The sequence below is a fragment of the Sceloporus occidentalis genome, unplaced genomic scaffold (genome assembly GCF_023333645.1).
Source record: "Sceloporus occidentalis isolate IW3139 unplaced genomic scaffold, rSceOcc1.0.p SCAF_3, whole genome shotgun sequence".
In the NCBI taxonomy this organism is placed as follows: Eukaryota; Metazoa; Chordata; class Lepidosauria; order Squamata; family Phrynosomatidae; genus Sceloporus; species Sceloporus occidentalis.
This window is the reverse complement of record NW_028316983.1, coordinates 115,279,493-115,297,813: the sequence shown is the minus strand read 5'-3', so window position 1 is coordinate 115,297,813 and position 18,321 is coordinate 115,279,493. Positions and strand designations below refer to the sequence as shown.

At 41.6% G+C, this 18,321-nt stretch overlaps 1 protein-coding gene across 1 annotated transcript in view; it reads left to right on the top strand.

Annotated features, from left to right (window-relative positions):
- The window catches only part of RGSL1 (regulator of G protein signaling like 1), a 41,716-nt gene extending 24,888 nt beyond the window's left edge, over positions 1 to 16,828 (top strand). The window contains exons 16-23 of the mRNA XM_089518318.1: positions 435 to 564; positions 1,388 to 1,562; positions 3,710 to 3,848; positions 4,832 to 4,956; positions 6,646 to 6,770; positions 13,927 to 14,022; positions 15,968 to 16,031; positions 16,780 to 16,828. Of these exons, the coding sequence (XP_089374444.1) occupies positions 435 to 564; positions 1,388 to 1,562; positions 3,710 to 3,848; positions 4,832 to 4,956; positions 6,646 to 6,770; positions 13,927 to 14,022; positions 15,968 to 16,031; positions 16,780 to 16,828 (903 nt within the window). The remainder of the gene's footprint in view (positions 1 to 434; positions 565 to 1,387; positions 1,563 to 3,709; positions 3,849 to 4,831; positions 4,957 to 6,645; positions 6,771 to 13,926; positions 14,023 to 15,967; positions 16,032 to 16,779) is intronic.
- Positions 16,829 to 18,321: the final 1,493 nt, after the last annotated feature.

The following is an 18,321-nucleotide window of genomic DNA, read 5'->3' as shown; positions in this document are numbered from 1 at the left end:
CAGAGCCCAAATACCTGTCTGAGAGATTTTGTCTGCATCAGGTTGTAAAAGCAAAATAGAATTTGACATAAACCCAGAACACAGGAAGATTTCAGAAGCTGAAATTCTGAATTTCAAAACTCTTCCAATTTTGAGTACCTCCACACTGCACTGTTTGATACCATTTTCACTACCATGGCTCCTACCTATGTAATCCTGTGATTTACAGTTTGGTGAAGTACTTCAAAATCTCTACTGCACTTCCCTGAATTAGAGCTCTCTCTCATAGAACTCCAAGTACCTCATGAAATTACAAATCCCACTTGATGCGGTATTAAAGTATTGTAATTTTGTATTTTTGATGCACCCTTTGTGTTTGAAATTAAGCACTCTGCCAAAAAAAACCCTGTGTCTTGTCTGGCTGCGTGAACAAATGGCTTTGTATTGTTCCATAGAAAAGATGCTGGGTTGCACTTGGAGGGTTGATCAAGACTGTCTGCAGGTTCCGAAAGGCAATGAGCTATGTGTCACAGCGCAAACGCTTTGAAGAATTCCTCAACCGGGAACTGAAAAATGACAAGGAAAGTATGTTCTGTATCCACAGCATTGGTTCTTGGGAAGTTCATAGCAGAAATTGCCCTAGATTTATTCCCTGACCTTGTTTAGGACAAGGACTCGGGGCAGTTCACAAGATTAAAAGCAGATACAAATAAAAATGGATAAAAACAGATAGAAATAGAAACAGAGAAAATGCTGTAATGCTAAAATACAATCAGACAAATTTAATATGAAAGAGCTACCTTTAGCTGAGATCATGGCAAATGCTTCTTCATGTTGTTGCTGTTGTCATCTGGAGTGTGCTGGGATTGAATTATTTCAAGTCATTTACATTTAGAACAGCCTCGACTCTTCCTGTCATAGGAGTTTATCAAATGGGATGAATCCTGTGCAGAAACTAAATTTAAACTGAAAACAACCTGCATTGGCAGGTTGTTTTTCAGATGACGTTTGGGGTTAACCAGAACAGAAAGTTGAAAAAACCCGCATTTGTGGGATGTTTTTCAGACAACGTTTGCATGAAAGAGAAATAACGCAAAAATAACCCAAATGCAAAGTCGTCAAAACCAGCTCCTTTTACTTTTGCTAAATTCCAAAAGTATAAAGAAACTTTCTGTTTGGATTATTTTTGCATTATTTCTCTTGGACGCCAATGCATCTGAGAAACAACACCCAGATTTTAAAATCCTATTTCTGCATGGGATTTTACCAATTCGCCCTCTATGAGATAAATTCCATAGTGAGACACCCCCCCCCCCCCCCAAGTATCAATGCTTATCATTTGCCCTGAACATATGAATTACAGTTTGTGGGAGGTGTTGTGATTAAGGTCTTCCCTGTTCTCTTCTAGATATGCAGTCACCAACACATCCAAGCATTAGTGCACCTAGTGGGCGCTCTGGCACAGCTTCAGTTGGAACAGATGATGTTGAAGTGGTTCAAGTAAAGCGCAAGATCTTTGGGAACCGTGTAATCTCTGTCAACTTCTTAGTTAATGACCTCTATTTTTATCTAGAGATGGAGAAGTGAGTGAGCCTGTCTTCTATCTCCTAGTATGCTGTGCATGTTTCTTTTACTGTCAAAATAAAAACTCCACCAAGCACCACCAGCACTACATTTGACATCTGGACAGAAACATCTTTTCCTCCTCTTCCCCTCCAGCTTAGTTGTTAGCTAGAAGAACTTAGTAAAATCCCACCATGGCACAACCTTTCTGTGGTGCTAGAATTGTGTGGCGAGAGGCTCTGCTGCTGGTAGCACTGCTGCTTGTAGGGCTTTCCATTTCAGACAGACCTTTGCTGAGCAGAGAGACAAAATGTGCCACAGTTACTGGGCATCAGTAGTAGTTGGGTGTGTGTGTGTGTGTGTGTTGATAATGGTGGAGGATTTCTCTGAGACAAAGGCAGTGACACCACAGCTAATACTTGTTAGTACTACAGTGGTCCCCCGGGTTACGAAATTAATTCGTTCCGCTACCCTTTTCGTAACCCGGAAGACTTTCGCAAGCCGAATTGCCATAGGCGCTAATGGGGAAAAGCCACGATTTGGTGTGAAATCGCGCCGAAAAGCACCAAAAGTTTTTTCGTAACCCGAAAAAACTTTCGTAACGCGGAACAGTTTTTTTAAATAATTTTTTTTCGTAACCCGGGAATTTCGTAAGGCGGCGCATTCGTATCCCGGGGTACCACTGTACATAGAAGAAGGCAATGTTGCACTGTTCCTGAAATCTTCTAATTTGAAAACACTGTGATTAGACAGTCCAAAATGAATCAAGAGATAACGCCAGAATATGAGACTCCAATCTCAGAAGGCATTCAATGAGTTATGGGGATGCAGTAGAGGATAACTAGGAGTAGCCCTATTATTTATTTATTTACGCTATTTATACCCTGCTCTCAGAGCGGCTTACAGATAGTTATTCAGATGGTTCCCTGCCCTCAGGCTTACAATCTAAAAAGACATGACACAAAAAGAGAAGGGAATGGTGGTGGGGAAGAGGATCAGGTCCAGTGGTTCTTCTCTCCCTCTGAAGCCTGAACCATGGCAGATGGACTGAAGGGAGGGCCCTTCTTCTTGTTCTGGCTAGCCCTGATAGAGTTGGGCCTGCCTTTTCATTCCCTCCCAGACCAAATGATGCTCGATGGCATGGAAGGAGAGCTCTTCTTTTTCAGGCTAGTCTTGATGCAGTTGGGCCTGCCTTTTCACTCCCTCCAAAACCAGATGATGGCTGATGGCATGGAGGGAGGGCTCTTCTTTTTCAAGCTAGTATTGATGGAATCAGGCCTGCCTTTTCACTCCCTTCCAGGCTGGGTGGTTTCAGATGGCATGGAGGGAGGGCTCTTCTTCTCCAGACTAGCCCTGATGGAGTCGGGCCTGCCTTTTCATTCCCTCCCAGGCCTGATGGTTTCAGGTGGCATGAAGGGAGGGCTCTTCTTCTTCAGGCTAGGCCTGATGGAGTTGGACCTGCCTTTTCACTCCCTCCCCTCCCCATTTTTTTTAAAGGAGACACATTTATTCAGCATCATAATCAGTCTATTACAGTTAGCAGTCAACATTTTTCAGGTGGAAAAAAATAATCTGCATAAAAACCCTTGTTGGAATGCAAAAGTTTCATTCTGTCTGCAAAAACAAGACCAGCTGCAGATTGTGGCACAGACCATGAATATATATAAAAAAGAGTAAAGTTAAAGAATGCTAAATCAATCATTTTGTCAACATACAGCCTTAAGAACATCCCTGCAGAATTTAAAGATAATGTAAAAAACAGATTTGCACTATAAAGGATGTAAAGAAATGAACTAGTGCTGAGCTGAGGTTTTCAAAAGTTAGTTTTAGGATGGCAACTTCTAGAATCCCTTAGCAAGCATAGCCATTGTTTATGCTGTCTGAAGTATTCTGGAAGTTGTAATACAAAAGAAGTCACTCTTCCAAACTCAGATATTGAAGATGCATTGCCATTTTTCTCTTATCCAAGTGGGAAAAGTCCAGAGGAAGAAATCTCACCAACCTCAGTATGCTGCAGTGGTCATTCTGGTCCCAGTGCCAGGATCCAATTTATATTCTCTGACTACAGTGCAATCCCAACTTAAGTTTAGCATTGTGATGTTCTCAGTGCTATCCATTTACCTTCCTATGTTCTGCTTCTTACTGCATCTCTTTATTCCTGCTACAGGTTTTTTCATGTGGCTGACTCAGTGGTAATGTTGGCATCCCTTGGGTTGTATACAGAGAAAGATATTGCCTTCCTGAAGAGCAAAGTGGCCACCATCAATAAGCTTTTCCTGAATTCAGATATCCCACCTAAACTGAGGGTAAGAGGTTTGGGAGCAACTTTTTCCAGAAGAGTGAGATTAGTTGCCCTCCTCAGGGACACAAAGTGAAGACACTACAGAGTTTATTACACACATTTTCAAGCCCTATCAGTGCACTGGGTGGGATCGGGGTGAAACAGGGGAAAACGTGTTTTAATGCACACAAAATTGCTGCTGTCCTACAATCTGACCATGATCCATCCCCAAGCAGTGCTCCGGTGACTGATTTTGGTAAAATGGAAAGCTTCTGCAGTACCAAAATTGGCTGCCAGAGCACTGCTTGGGGATGGATCATGGTCAGATGGCAGTGCAGCAGCAATTTTATGTGCAGTAAAACCCGTTTTTCCCTGTTCCAGCCTGATCCCGTCCAGTGCACAGATTGAGCTGGGAAATGTGTGCAATAAACTCCTTAATCTTCTAGTTAAAGGCAAAATATAGGCAAAAGAAGGGAGAGCTAGAAGTACAGCCTGAAATTTTTAAACCAGAGAGGCCCTTTTGAGTGGTTGCCATTTCAAATGTTACCTGTGAATCATTGTACAGGGAGGGTGATGATCTGTAGCTTCTGTGATAAGGAACTACATGCTGTTTATTATGATATTCCCTGATACTTGCACAATAATTCTGAGAACAGAGTAGCCAGTCCCACTCCCATGCACATGCTCACCTTCACATTTAAAATGTGACATGAGGGCTGATCTAGGGACTGAGTTATTGGCATATACATGTATAAGGCAAGTGGCGAAGCCAGGTTTACACTGTGGAGAAAGCACCACTCTAGTGTGAGAAGCTCCTTGCATCTGTCTTCCTGGAGACAGTTTCAGGTGCAGGTTCTGGCATTCTGTTCAGCCCTAACTTTACAGGCAGATTCTCACAAATTAAAGACTAGGCGGCACATCAGTGTGTTGTCTTTGAAATGCCTTTCTTTATTCCTGTCCAATTGTGGATGGATGTACTTGATGTGATGGCCTCTCTTCCATGGCCAGGTCAATCTCACAGAGGCACAGGCTGGTCAAATTCGGAATCAGATTGCCGAAGGTCAGGTGAACAGGAGTCTTTATCATGGTGCAATCATCTCTATCTTTCCAATTTTATTATACTTCTGGAAGAGGTAAGTGTCTCTCTGCTTTCAGTCTGGGGTGTGGATGTGCATAACTGTTGTGATCATGGATGAATCTGCCTTAAGTTCTACTCTTGGAAGAAAGGTGATATAAATTAAGTGACTGGTTAATTGATTTACACCAGCATGTGTGGGTAAGAACATAAACACACCATCTGAATCAGGTGCAAAGTTATCTTTGTAAGCTAGTAGGGCCAACCCTGCCATTAGGCAGAGTAAAGCTTCAGGCAGCAGATTCTGTGTCATGAAAAGGCAACAAATTAATTGTTGGTTATTCATCTTGTGGCTATTGTATTTTTAATACTTGAGAGGCACTTAGGGGATTGCATTTTTATCTCTTACCCCAAAGTAATGTGGCTGGTTTAGGAAACTGCATGTTTACTCTGAGAAGGCAGGGTGCTACTTGCTGCACTGTCTAAGGCAGCAAAATATCTTTGGTCAGCCCCAAAACCTAGGCATCCAGATAGGGTGTGCATTGAGGCCAAACAGGAAGGCCATCTAGGAGATATTTTGTCTAAAACAATTGTTGTTAACATCTGCTTATTAATCATGCCTCTTTAGCTTGTGCTCATTACATATGATAAGCAGATTTACGTGAAAGAATTACAGTAGTTTCAAAGATCATGTTAAGTAAAGATACAGTGGAGCTTATCAGACAAAGATATAAGACGGCTTACCCCTTCTGCATTCAATTCAGGATCCGGGATGCCTCCAGATGTTATCAGACCTAAATCACTGCCAGTTTAGCTGCAGTGCTGTTGTCTGGATGTTTCCTGGGTCAAAGCCTCACTCAACTGGCCATTTTTTGAAGTTGGAAACTCTCTGACTTCAAAAAAGTGCTGGCTGAGCAAGGCTTCAACCTGGAAAGCATTTGAGTGGTGGCATCACAGCTAGATTGACAACAATTTAGGTCTGATAACACCCAGGAGCATCCCGAAACCTGTTGAATGTGGAAGAGGTAAGCTGGCTTATTTCTTCGTCTGATAAGCTCCAGTATTTTTAAGGTTGTATCTGCTAGTTAAAAAGGGGTGGGATCTACAGGCTACAGCTGCATTAGAAAAAGACTGCAGGAAGAGGAGATAAGGCAGTGAAACTAGACCCTGTCAGTTGTATGGCAAGAATATTGTAGAAATAAGGAACCCTGGCTACATGTAAAAACATCATTGGAAGGAGAGCTTCTAATGAAGTGGGGAAATACTTCTGTTCATTTTAGCACAAATTTACCTCATTCTGCACGTTGCAAATTAGCATGTTTTTGGGAGGTAAGCAAAGGCTTCATTTGGAAGTATGACCAAATACTCACAGGGGATTGAAGGAATGCATAACCACATAATTTATCCACTTCCAACCATAAGTTGGTAATAGCTTGGCAGTGCAGAAAAAGTACCAATCACTTGAAGCAAATATCACAAACAAACCCTTGTGTAAATCCATGCAGCCTCTATTCCACTCTGTTCAGTACAATTCTCTCTCTAGTTCAGACCTGCACAAGTTGTGACCCCCAAGCCAAATGCAAACCCACCTATCAGCCATATGTGGCTGCCTAGCAGGAGCTCAAGGAAACATTGGGCTGGTAATCATTCTATCCCTGAGACTGTCCCAACCAACAAAACTCTTGATTAAATATGCTAGATTTGCTTTTGTCAATAAAAGGTACCCATGTCAATCTTTTCTTTGGAGATATTGTCACTGGAAGGCAATGAAGGGCTTCAAAAAAATAAAGAAAGAAAAACCGGCAGGTTCTCCTACATCACCACCAGCTTCCACAAAAATAGATAGGAAACTCAGTAGCTACTACAGTGGAGGTAAGCTTTATAAATTTTACATGCAGCTCCATGTTCTTGAAATGCTGTGTGTATGTCTGTTGCTATTGTTGTTGTTAGCTGCCTTTCAGTTGACATTGACTCATGGCAAACCTATGAATGAGACATCTCCAGGTCACCCTATCCTCTACCTCTCTGCTCAGTTCCTGTAGACTCAGGCCTGTGGTTTCCCAGATTGTGTCTATCCATCTGGCATGCAGTTGTCCTTTCTTTCTACTGCCTCTGTCTTGCTCACTACCACTGTCTTTTCTAATGAGTTGTGCTTTCTCATAATGTGACCAAAGTACGACAGCCTCACTTTAGTTATCATAGGCCCGGTACAGACAGGACTATGGGGCGCCCTCATCACATGCTAGGGGTTGGCCGAGGGCGCTCCGCCCACATGACAAGGGCGTCAAAATGGCAGCACCCTGTATAGACGGGTGCCACCATCGTTACGTAAGTGCCACGCGGTGTCCGCATGGCACTGCGCAGCACTTATGTAACGAGTGTGCCAATGGCGCACTCGTTATGCTGCTACCGCGGCAGAAAAAGAACCCGCTTTTTGTGGGTTCTTTTTCCACCAGCGGGAAACCACACAGTTTGTCCGCTGTGTTTTCCCCAGCGGAAAACTAGGCGCCAGCAGACCCCCCCTTTTGGGGCGGTCTGTACCAGGCCTTGGCTCCAGGGAGAGTTCAGGCTTAATTTCTTCTAGGGCCTATTCGTTTGTGTTTTTGGCTGTCTGTGGTATCCTTGGCATTCTTCTCCAGCACCACATCTCAAATGAATTAACTTTCTTCCTATCTGCCTTCTTCACTGTTCAGCTCTAGTCACTGTACATGGTGATGGGGAATACAATGGCTTGACCCCTTGCTATGGGACACCATTTTGCTATTTAATGGGACTTGAGCATCCATGGAATTTGTTATGCACAGGGGATGTTGGAACCAAACCCCAGCATATAACAAGGGTCCACTGTAGTTGCAAAATCAATGAATCGAATCTTCTATCAATTTTTTTTTAAAAACTCATGTGCGCATAGGTCACACCACAAGCACAAAGACAGCGCTTGGGAGGGAGGATAGTAGATCTACCAAAAAGTGAAGAGGGATGGTAAACACTCCTCTGCCATTAGTCCCTCATCTCCAGAATGATGCGATTCAGATCTGTCATTCTCACTTGTTGAACATGCTTCAGAATCAATTTTTTTTTCAAAAGAACCGCCAAAGAATTCAAGAAAGAGTGGGGTTTTTGCATTTGCCTCACTTCATTGTGATTGAAACTGATCACAGTAGGATCAGAACCGGTTTCGAATGGGAACAACAGTCATATAACCCGATCAGCAATTCACTTTAAATCATAGTGGGAACATGCCCAAGGTGATGAGAACTCTAAGTGGAATACTAGTTTCCTCCAAGTGGCCCCAAGGTGGCAATGTTGCACCATTGATTTGTAGGAGCAGTTTCAGACACCTCTGGGAAGTTTGTGTGAGTATGCTTTTCCTTTTTCTTTTTTCAGTCATTTTTATTAAAATTCTACATAATGTAACAATTGAATAAAATAGAAAAGAAACAGAAAATTAAATGCAATTAAACAGAATACAAAAACCTCAGACAAAATAAAAAAGAAAGAATACAGTTAAGCCCGAAAAACTCACAAAAAAACAATACAGTAAAGCTTCCAGATATACTACTACAACATTTAACAAAAAACAATTTCCAGCTATCTTTTCTTCAGTTATATAATCCTTCCTAAATCCTACCTCACTCTCTATTAATTTGAAATTACACTTCAGGTATGTATTTAGCTCCTTTTTGTTGTTGTTAACTGTCTTCCGGGGGTGTTCCCACTTGCGATTTACAACGCTTTAAAATACACCGGTATCAGTTAAATCGATTCAAAATAACCCTGGTCTTATCCTGCGTTCCGAATCGCTTTTTTTTCTTCGTTCTCATTTACCAACTGATTCGCTTTAAGTGATCCTCTTTCGTTCCTATTCAAATAAAACGGTGTTTATATAAACCGCTTTTAGCCTTATTTCGTTCCCACTCACCATTTTGGGGCTGTCAATCAAAGCAACGTCATCATAACGTCACTTTTAAATTTCGCGGTTTGTTATAAAAGAGCCAATGAGGAGGCGCTTAAAGTGCCAGGGCCGTTATTCATGGGGAAGGATGGTTGAGGGAGAGAAAACTGCCTCCCCAAAGCACTTCTGCTGCCTTGGAAAAAGACCCCAGGCTGGGGGAGGCTGCAGGCAAAGCGAATTTGGGAAAGCTGCTTCTAGAGGAACTATAGGATGGGAGCATTCTTCCCAAAGATTCTCTTTCCAGGGTTGGAGGAGAAGGCAGATTCCGTTTGGGAAAGAGAGATGGAAAGGCTCTATCCCCCCCCCCCCCCCATTGCAACCTGCCCTCTCTGTGTGGGGAGAGCCTTTCCATCTCTCTTTCCCAATCTGGGGAGACACAGGAAAGAGCTTCGGTTCCCTAAATTCGCTTTGGCCGCCCCATGGGGAGAGACTCTTTGGGGAAGAGTGCTCCCTGGGCTGTCTTGGGAGCCATGAAGCAGGGATTTCCTGCGAAACCCATGCCATAGTTCCTCTGGAAAGAGCTTCGCTTCCCTAAATTCGCTTTGTCCGCCCCACAGTGAGAGAATCTTTGGGAAAAATTGCGCACCCTGATGAGCAGGAGCAATGATTTTGATATGCCACCCATCAATTGCTCCAACAACTTGATGAAATCCTAACTCTGCAAAACTGGCCATGACCTAAGAATAAAACATATAAACAAAGCATAAGTCTTTTTTATTGACATAAACATTGAAAATCTCCTATAGAAAACCACCACATCCGTATCAAACAGTATAAATATCAATCACTGCAGAGCTATCTAAGAATAGTGAGTAATAGAATAGGATTCCAGTAAGCAGGCTTTTGCCATCACCAGAGGCTGAGAGAGTGTGACTGGCCCAAGGTGACCAAAGAGTCATAATCCAGCGCTCAAACCCCTTTCAACACACTGGCGATTACTATGCTATGAGAAAGAGAGAGAGAGAGAGAGATGCAGACAGACTAATTAGATAGGTACATTGGCTAGACAGAGAGATAGACCGGATAATTAGATGATAGATAGATAGATGGAAAGATAGTCTGGATAGGTAGATGGGATGGATAGATAGATAGATAGATAGATAGATAGATAGATAGATAGATAGATAGATAGATAGATAGACAGACAGACGGATGTATGGATAGATAGATATACAGATACATGGTTGGACAGGCAGACAGATGTACTGGACAAGTATATTGAATGGGCAGATGGATGGATGGATGGATGGATGGATGGATGATAGATAGATAGATAGATAGATAGATAGATAGATAGATGGATGTATATGGGTAGATAGATACATACATGGTTGGACAGACAGAGAGACAGACAGGATACATACAGATGGATGGATAGAATAGAGAGATTTAAACACTGGCTAAACAGACTGAAATAGAATAGAATGGGCAGTCTTGGGAGCCATGAATTCCCTAAATTCACTTTGGCTGCCCCATTGATCTCTGGGCTGTCCTCCAAAGCCCATCTGGTGCTCAGGCAGAGGTGAAAAAGAAAGAATAGTTAAAAATGGTGTTCAATGGCTCTCCTCACATGTCGGTTTATGAAAGAGGAGCAGAGGGGAGGTTGCAATCCACCGGAGGAAAGGCTATTATGCGAATGGAAGAAAATGGCGCTGACTATGCAGAAAGAGACCAAAGAGGGTTACACCCCCAGGCCAGCCCATCATGCTCCGCTCCTCCCATCCAGATGACCCGATTCAAAGGCCGAAACGTTCCTATTTACATACTCCAAATCCTATCCCGAATCAAGGAAAAAATGTAGGTTCGACCCTTCTATTTTTTTAACATGGGTTATACGCTTTTAACACAGATTTAATTAAAATCCGATAGACGAATCGCATTTTAGTGGGAACGATTGCGGGTTGCTCTAGAACTGTTCTAGACTTAATTCGGTTTCTAATAGGAACGATGTACCTTGGATTCGATTTGTAACACGGAGTATAAGCCAGTGAGAACACCAAGTAATCCTCAACCCATAGCAATCCTATATATGACAGACCTGCTATCAGCAGTTCAGTGCAGCTCCTGCAGACTCATGGCCATGCTCTGTTGGAATCTATCTATCTGGAATGTGCCCATCATCTTTTCCTATTGCCCTCCACTTAGCCAGGCATCATAGTCTTTTCTAGTGCATCATTTCTTTTCATGATATGGCTAAAATATGACAACCTCAGTTTAGCCACCTTTGCTTTTAGGGAGAGTTTGGGCCTAGTCTGCTTTAGGGAGAGTTTCGGCCTGATCTTACTGCCCTTCCATTGGTCTTTTTAGCAGTCCATGGTATTCTCAGAACTTCTCTAGCACCACATCTCAGATTAGCTGATTTTTTTTTCCTATCATTTTTCTTCACTGTCCAAGCTTAAACAACCATACATAGAGATGGGAAATACGATGGCATTGACAACCCTAGCTTTGGTATTCAATGATATATTGTTACACTTAAGGATCTTGTCTAGTTCCTTCATAGCTGCCCTTCCAAGTCTTAGAGGGAATACAGACTGCAAAAAGGGGCAGTGAGACACCACCTTTTTCTGCCCCGGATGGAGGCTGCAGCAGACAAATGGTGTGGCCTCCGAGAGGCCTAAAAAGAACCCATTCCTGGCGGCTTCTTCATATGCCACGTGCAGGGCACCATTGGTGTGTTCGCACACAATCATGACATCCATGCAGCACGGTGCTGTTTAGGTGCTGCGCCACACAGACATCATCAGCACGCACCCCATCTGGACGGGGGCGTGGCAAGATGGTGCCTGTGCGCCGGTAGTAGGGCTGAAAGCATGTGGATGCCCAGCCCTACCTAACCCTAATTTCATCCCCACGCTGGCGCAAAACGTTGGTCTGTACCAGGCCTTAGCCTTCTTCTGATTTCTTGAATACAGTGTCCATTCTGATTGATGACTGAGCCCAAGTATAGAAATCTTGGAGTATTTCATTCTCTTCATCATCTACTTTAAAATTATGTAGATTGCCTGTGGTCATAATTTCTTCATGTTTAGCTGTAACTGTAAACCTGCCTTTGGACTTTCTGCCTTGACCTTTTTCAATAATCTTTCCATATCTCTGATATTTTCTGCTAATATTACGGTGTCATCTGCATATTTTAGATTGTTGATGTTCCTTCCTCCAATTTTCATGCCTCCTTCCTCTGAGTCCAATCCTGCTTTTCATTTGATGTTCTCAGCATACACATTAAATAGATTGGGTGATAGAATGTACCCTTGCCTGACCCTCTTTCCAATTGGAAACCACTCTGTTTCTCCATATTTTGTCCTAAAGTAGCTTCTTGTCCTGGCATACATCAGTATGTACAGGTTGAATCTCTCTTATCCAGAATTTCAAAATCCAAGATATTCCAAAACCCAGAACTTTCATGGGTGGCTGAAATAGTGACAACTTTGCTTTCTGACACCTTTGCTTGCTGATGCTTCAGTGTTTCATGCACAAAATTACGACTGTGAAGATTTGTAATTGTTTTGAAATTTTTATTATAAACATTTTAAATTTTTATTTGCTATTTTTGGAAGCCACCTTGGGTCCCACTTTGAAAGAAAGGCAGCATATATATATATATATATATATATATGAAGTAACTAATAAATAATATTAAAAATATTATATAAAATTACCTCCAGGCTATGTGTATAAAGTTTATATGAAACATAAATTAATTTTGTGCTTAGATTTGTGTCCTATTTCCAAGATAACTCATTATGTATGTATATGCAAATACAGGTATTCCAAAATAAAAATAAAAAATCCAAAATCAAAGACACTTCTGGTTCCAAGCATTTCAGATAATAGAGACTCAGCCTGTATTTGGACTGTATTTTTAGCTTTTTCATGAGTACATCACTTTTTGTAAAATGCCCCTTCCAGTATATATTTGAAGTTTCCTTATACATCTTAGACAATTTCTCATGTGTCACATAGCAGAAGTATATCATTTTAGAAAACTTTCAAATCACAACATATAGAAATTTGGGAGTGGGATTCAAAAATGGCAAGTGCAAGGGTGATTGTGGCCTTCTAGGGAAAGTGATGGAGTTCCCTCCAACCTTTAGAAGTTAGAACTTGCTCACCTGTTTTAAGGTGTTTTAAGTTGTGCTCTGCAGCAGCAGAGAACCAATCTTTGATTTCTTATGCATGCCAGTTCTTCCACCATTTGAAGAATGCTATCATAGTTCATGCTCACAACTCCTGCCTTCTCTTTCTCAGACTCAAAATGCCCACTTCCTCTATTTTCCTTCTTCTTTTCTATACGAGGGACCATTTCTGTTGCCCATCTCAGAGCCTCTTCATATTTCTATCTAGAAATGGGCAGAGTGCTCCTCCACATTAGGTCTGAATAATAGAGATATTATTTCCTGTGATATTTTTTTATGTCTCTATTAATGCTATTTACAACCACATCAGCCTTTTTCTGCAGCCTCATCATGTTGCTGACTCATATCCAGCTTATGACCAAATGCAATCCTGGGTTCATTTTCATATATCCTATTATCAAGTGAGGCATCCACTCTCCCTTAGAAGCACTGAAAAAATAGATATTGACATTTTACATTTTTGGCTTCTAAGCATTTCCAAGCCTGTCTCCTTTAGTAATAATTTGTTAGGCTTCTTGAAATTAGAAATCATTGTAGAACATTTTTCCGTTTAACAATTTGCTATACTATGAGCCCGTACAGACAGGCCAAAATAAAGCTGCTTTGGGTCACTTTGGAGGTACGCTGGTTAAATGATGCATGTGTCCTAGGAGACCAGAAGCTACACCAAAGCCATGCTCTAGTCCTAAGGACTGAAGCACAGCTTTGGCATAGCTTCTAGCCTCTTAAGATGCATGTGTCATTTAAACAGCATACCTCCATTGTGACCTGAAGCAGCTTTATTTCGGCCTGTCTGTATGGGCTCTATAGCTTTTATTTGTAATATTTTTCATGTGTCCTGTCTCAGAATAGCTGGATGTAATAGTTTGGAGAACAATGACTATTAAGACCAGCAAGTGTTACATTTAGCTGTGTCTGTTTTTTCTTTAAACAGAAGATCACCCCATCATCAGGTTTACTATCCTAAAAGGAATCCAGCTGTTGCTGCCTCAGCCTAAGTATGAAATGGATGACGTGCCTGGAGAGAATGGTAAGTTATAATGGTGCCAACATATGGTGAGCAGAACAGATACTGGCTGTTGGGAAGCCTCCTACAAAAAATATAGGGCATTCCTGCTCTTTCCCTAGATTTATGATTAATTATTTAATGGCTTTCAGAAAAGCCATTACTATCCTTCATTTTAAAGCCATGCCTTCAGCTTACGGGGTGAAGAATGGGGAGTTATAAAGGGATCTTCAGTGTGTGTGTGTGTGCATGAGAGCCTGTCTTCAAGTTGCCTGTCAACTTATGGCAGCCCCATGAATTTCATAGAGTTTTCTTGGGCAAGGAATATTCAGAAGCGATTTTGACAGTTCCTTCCTCTGAAATGTAGCCTACCACACATGGTATTTTTTGACAGTCTCCCATCCATGTACTAACCCGGGCTGACCCTGTTTAGGGTCCAAGATCAGATGGGATCTGGTGCCTTTGGAGCAGATATGCATTTGTGGTTCTGAGGAGACAGAAGACCTACCTCATAATTTGTTACGTTGTCCATTCTACATTGATCCAGGATTTGTTTCTTACAAAGAGCCAGTTGGGTGTTGCCTCACATTGTTTGTGACCTTCTGGCAGATCACAGTAAATCTCTTACATTCAAAGTAATAGATGTGCAACCCTTGCTAAACAGCCTAAACACTGCAAATTTCTAAACATGTTGGCAGTAGATGGCAAAGGGAACCAACTGTTAGCCTGCAGTGATATATTATTGAATTGTTGTATTAATATTTGCTTTTGTTCTTTTATTTCCTACCTGTCATTTGATTCTACTGTCATATATAAGTAAATGTTCTGATTGCTGGGAGAAAGATGTTATATTCAATAAAATAATAAAGTAAAATAAATACTGTATTAACACAGTGTTTTGTAACGGACATTGTGCCATATAAAAATAAAACAAATCTTTAATTGTTTACATGCACTTCATCTGAAGAAGGAATCCAGCCAAACAGCAAATCGCAGGAGGATAAAAAGGGGAAAACAACATTGATTTACTTGACTGCTACAGGATATATTCCTGCTTTGATCCACAATTAGTGTTCAGAGATGGTTATGTTTCCTGGCCCGCTTCATTTTCAGAACCTTAAGGCCAGAACAAATTGTATACAATTAGGCTGACCAAGCAAGACAAACAAACAAGGTGGCAGGGATAGAAATTCACACTGCACAATTATAGCAGTTTGATAATACTATAACTGCCATGGCTCCATCCTCTGGAATACAGGGATTTCTCCTTTTGTGAAGTACAGTACTTAGAATTGCCTAGCAGAGAGCTCTAATGCTGTAGTTCAGATAGATGTATCAGGGAATTCATTAATATTTCACCAAACTATACATTTGAAGATTCTGCAGGATGAAGTGATGACGGTTAAAGTGATATCAGACTTTATTTCTACCCATCCTCTGACTAGCTAGCCACTAAAATAATTGAACGGAGGCACAATCATGAGTAGCCAAAGTCCTTGGCAGTTGTTTGTATAGTGACTTTCTTAGTTGGGGATGAAAAAGGAAATAGAAATATATCTTTAAAGATAATTCAAGTAACTGGCATGGAGGAGTTTAGTGTCTCTTATCTGGAATTCTGAAATATTCCAAAACGCAAAAGTTTTTCCCCCATGGGTGGCTAACATAGTGACATGTTTGCTTTCACTGTACAGAAACTTTGCCTTGTGCACAACTGTATTAAAAACATTGTATAAAATTGCCTTCAGGCTATGTGTATAAAATATATATTTAAAATAAATGAATTTCGTATTTAGACTCGGGTCCCATCTCCAAAATATCTCATTATGTACATATATGAAAATACAGGCATTCAAAAATCCAACAACAACAACTATTATTATTATTTATTATTATTATTTCCAAACTTTAGAATACTTCTGGTTTTGGATAAAGAAGGCTCATTATGTCTCCTTTTTCTTCTTCTCCTCAGCTTCATTTGCAAGTGTAGCCCCATTTAGAAAGTCGTCGTCTGTTATCTATGCATCACAGAGGCGGTAGGTATCCCTGAAACATTTTGCCTTCTATCCAGACTTGAATTGAAGGTCTTTGGGTTGAGAACACCAGTGTCTCCTAGCAAACATGTGTGAGCAGGGGGAGCAATCCTACCAGCCTGATCACCCAGCATACAACACCACAGCAAAGTAAAACAACATGGATCAATTTCCCCCTTCCCCTGACTTTGCTGTTTCTCTCCAGTCTGCACATTATATAAAGTAATCTTATGCCATGTCAACACTACACATCTCCAATTTCAAGCCTTTGAAAATGCAAATTCTTGCTAAGGCATCCTAGAAACACTAGATCAGCTCTCCCTAGCATCGTGTCCTCCACATCTTTTTAAATGAATCAATTCAGGGCAAATGTGAATGCGCTGTCGATTGGGTTCAGTTCCCTGTGGCATGGTCACCCCTGTAATGCAACTCTATTTTGATTCGATCCTACTCATGAATGTGAATGTGAAGTGGAGTAAATTGAAATGCGCAGATTTGATCACTGTTTGAATAGTGCGAACATCTATTCGGTGCTAAGTCGCTTCATCATTTCAACTTAAAACACGGTTTATTATGTAGTGTGAATGAGGCCAAAGTCAGCTTGCACATTGTGCAGGTCAAGCAAGGCACCACCTCTGAATCAGGTACTTAGCTATATAATTATGGATTCATTACATTTCTATCCCATTCTCCCTCCAGTTATGTTAAGGCACTGAACATGTCCCACTCCTCACTTTTATCCTCACCACAGTCCTGAGACTGAGGAAGTGATTGGTCCAAAACCATTCCTGATCCAGTAAACCTCATGGCTGAGAGGAAATTTGAACCAGGGTCCTGCCATTTGTATGTCTGGAGACTACCCACCACATCAAACTAGGGCTGGATCCACACTATTATTTATTTATTTACATAGCGCTGTAGATTTGCACAGCGCTGTACATAGAAACAAACAAAAAAAGTCTGTACCCAACTCAAGTCTAGTACTGTTGGAACTCACAATGTACAGCCGTTTTCACAGTGAAAGTCCTTCTAGGCTTCAATGCTATTTGGAAATCTCACATTTTAATCTGCAGTTTCCAGGAAAATGCATGTTTTCCAGCTTTTTGGTTTTTTGTTTGTTTGTTTTGTAGCATGTGTCCTGCTGGATCGATGTGGCATTGGGTGTGGGGTGTAGCTGGGGGTAAGACAGATTGGCGGCTGGCATTTTCCATCCAGCAAGCGTGTTGCAACCAGTTTATTTTTAATGTTCATGAAACAGTATCACTGTTTCAGGAGTGATGTTAAGATATGATTCCTGCCTGCCCTGATTCCTATTCATGAGAAATGTCTCTTTCATGGAAGCCAAAAGGGGGAGTGAGGCTCGAGGAATTGATGCATAGGAGCTCTTGTGTTTTCTCATTCAATGGAGGGAAATAATGGCCTGTTACAGACTGCCAAAATAAAGCTGCTTCGGGTCTCTTTAGAGGTATGCTATTTAAATGATGCATGGGTCCTAAGAGTCCAGAGGTCGCCCCAAAGCCACACTCCATTCCTAAGCACTGGAGTGCAGCTTTGGTGCAGCTTCCGGATTCTTAGGATGCATGCATCATTTAAATAGCATACCTCCAAAGAGACCTGAACCAGCTTTATTTTGGCAGTCTGTAACAGGCCAATGTTGCCACAGGGTTATCTACCCTTTCAGCAGGGAACCAACCACCACCACCATCACACTGTGTTCGTTGTTTCAACACAACGAGCAGTTGCTGTTCAACTGAAGCACTGCTGAGCAACTGAGCTCATTCCTCCTCCCCCCTCTTGCTTTGGCATGACACTGACCAAGGCAAAGCCTAGCAAATAATAAACATGTAGTAAATTGACTCTTCTAGGCTTCGCCCCACTCAGTGCCATGGCAAACCAAGGGAGGGTGGAAACTGTTTGACTGAGGCACTGCTGTTTCTGATCAGCAATGTGTATGTGTGCGGGGAGGTTCGGTCATACTACATAATTGGGCTGCAAGAACAAGATAGATTCACCCCATGTGCACCACTCTGAGTTATTTTGGGGGGGGGGGGGGGGGAGGGAACAGACACAAATGCAATGAATAGATTATACATTTTGCACCAGAACTGGAATTTTACTGTTGGCCCTCCACATTCATGGCTTTGACTTTTGCGGATTTGATTATTTGCAGTTTGGGTTAATATGTTCTCTCTAGGAATCTCTAGGTCCTTCAGTGCAACTCAGCCAGACATTGACCATAGAGTTGTGTTGGAGAACCTAGAAGTTCCTAGAGAAATCATTTCTCTAGACATTT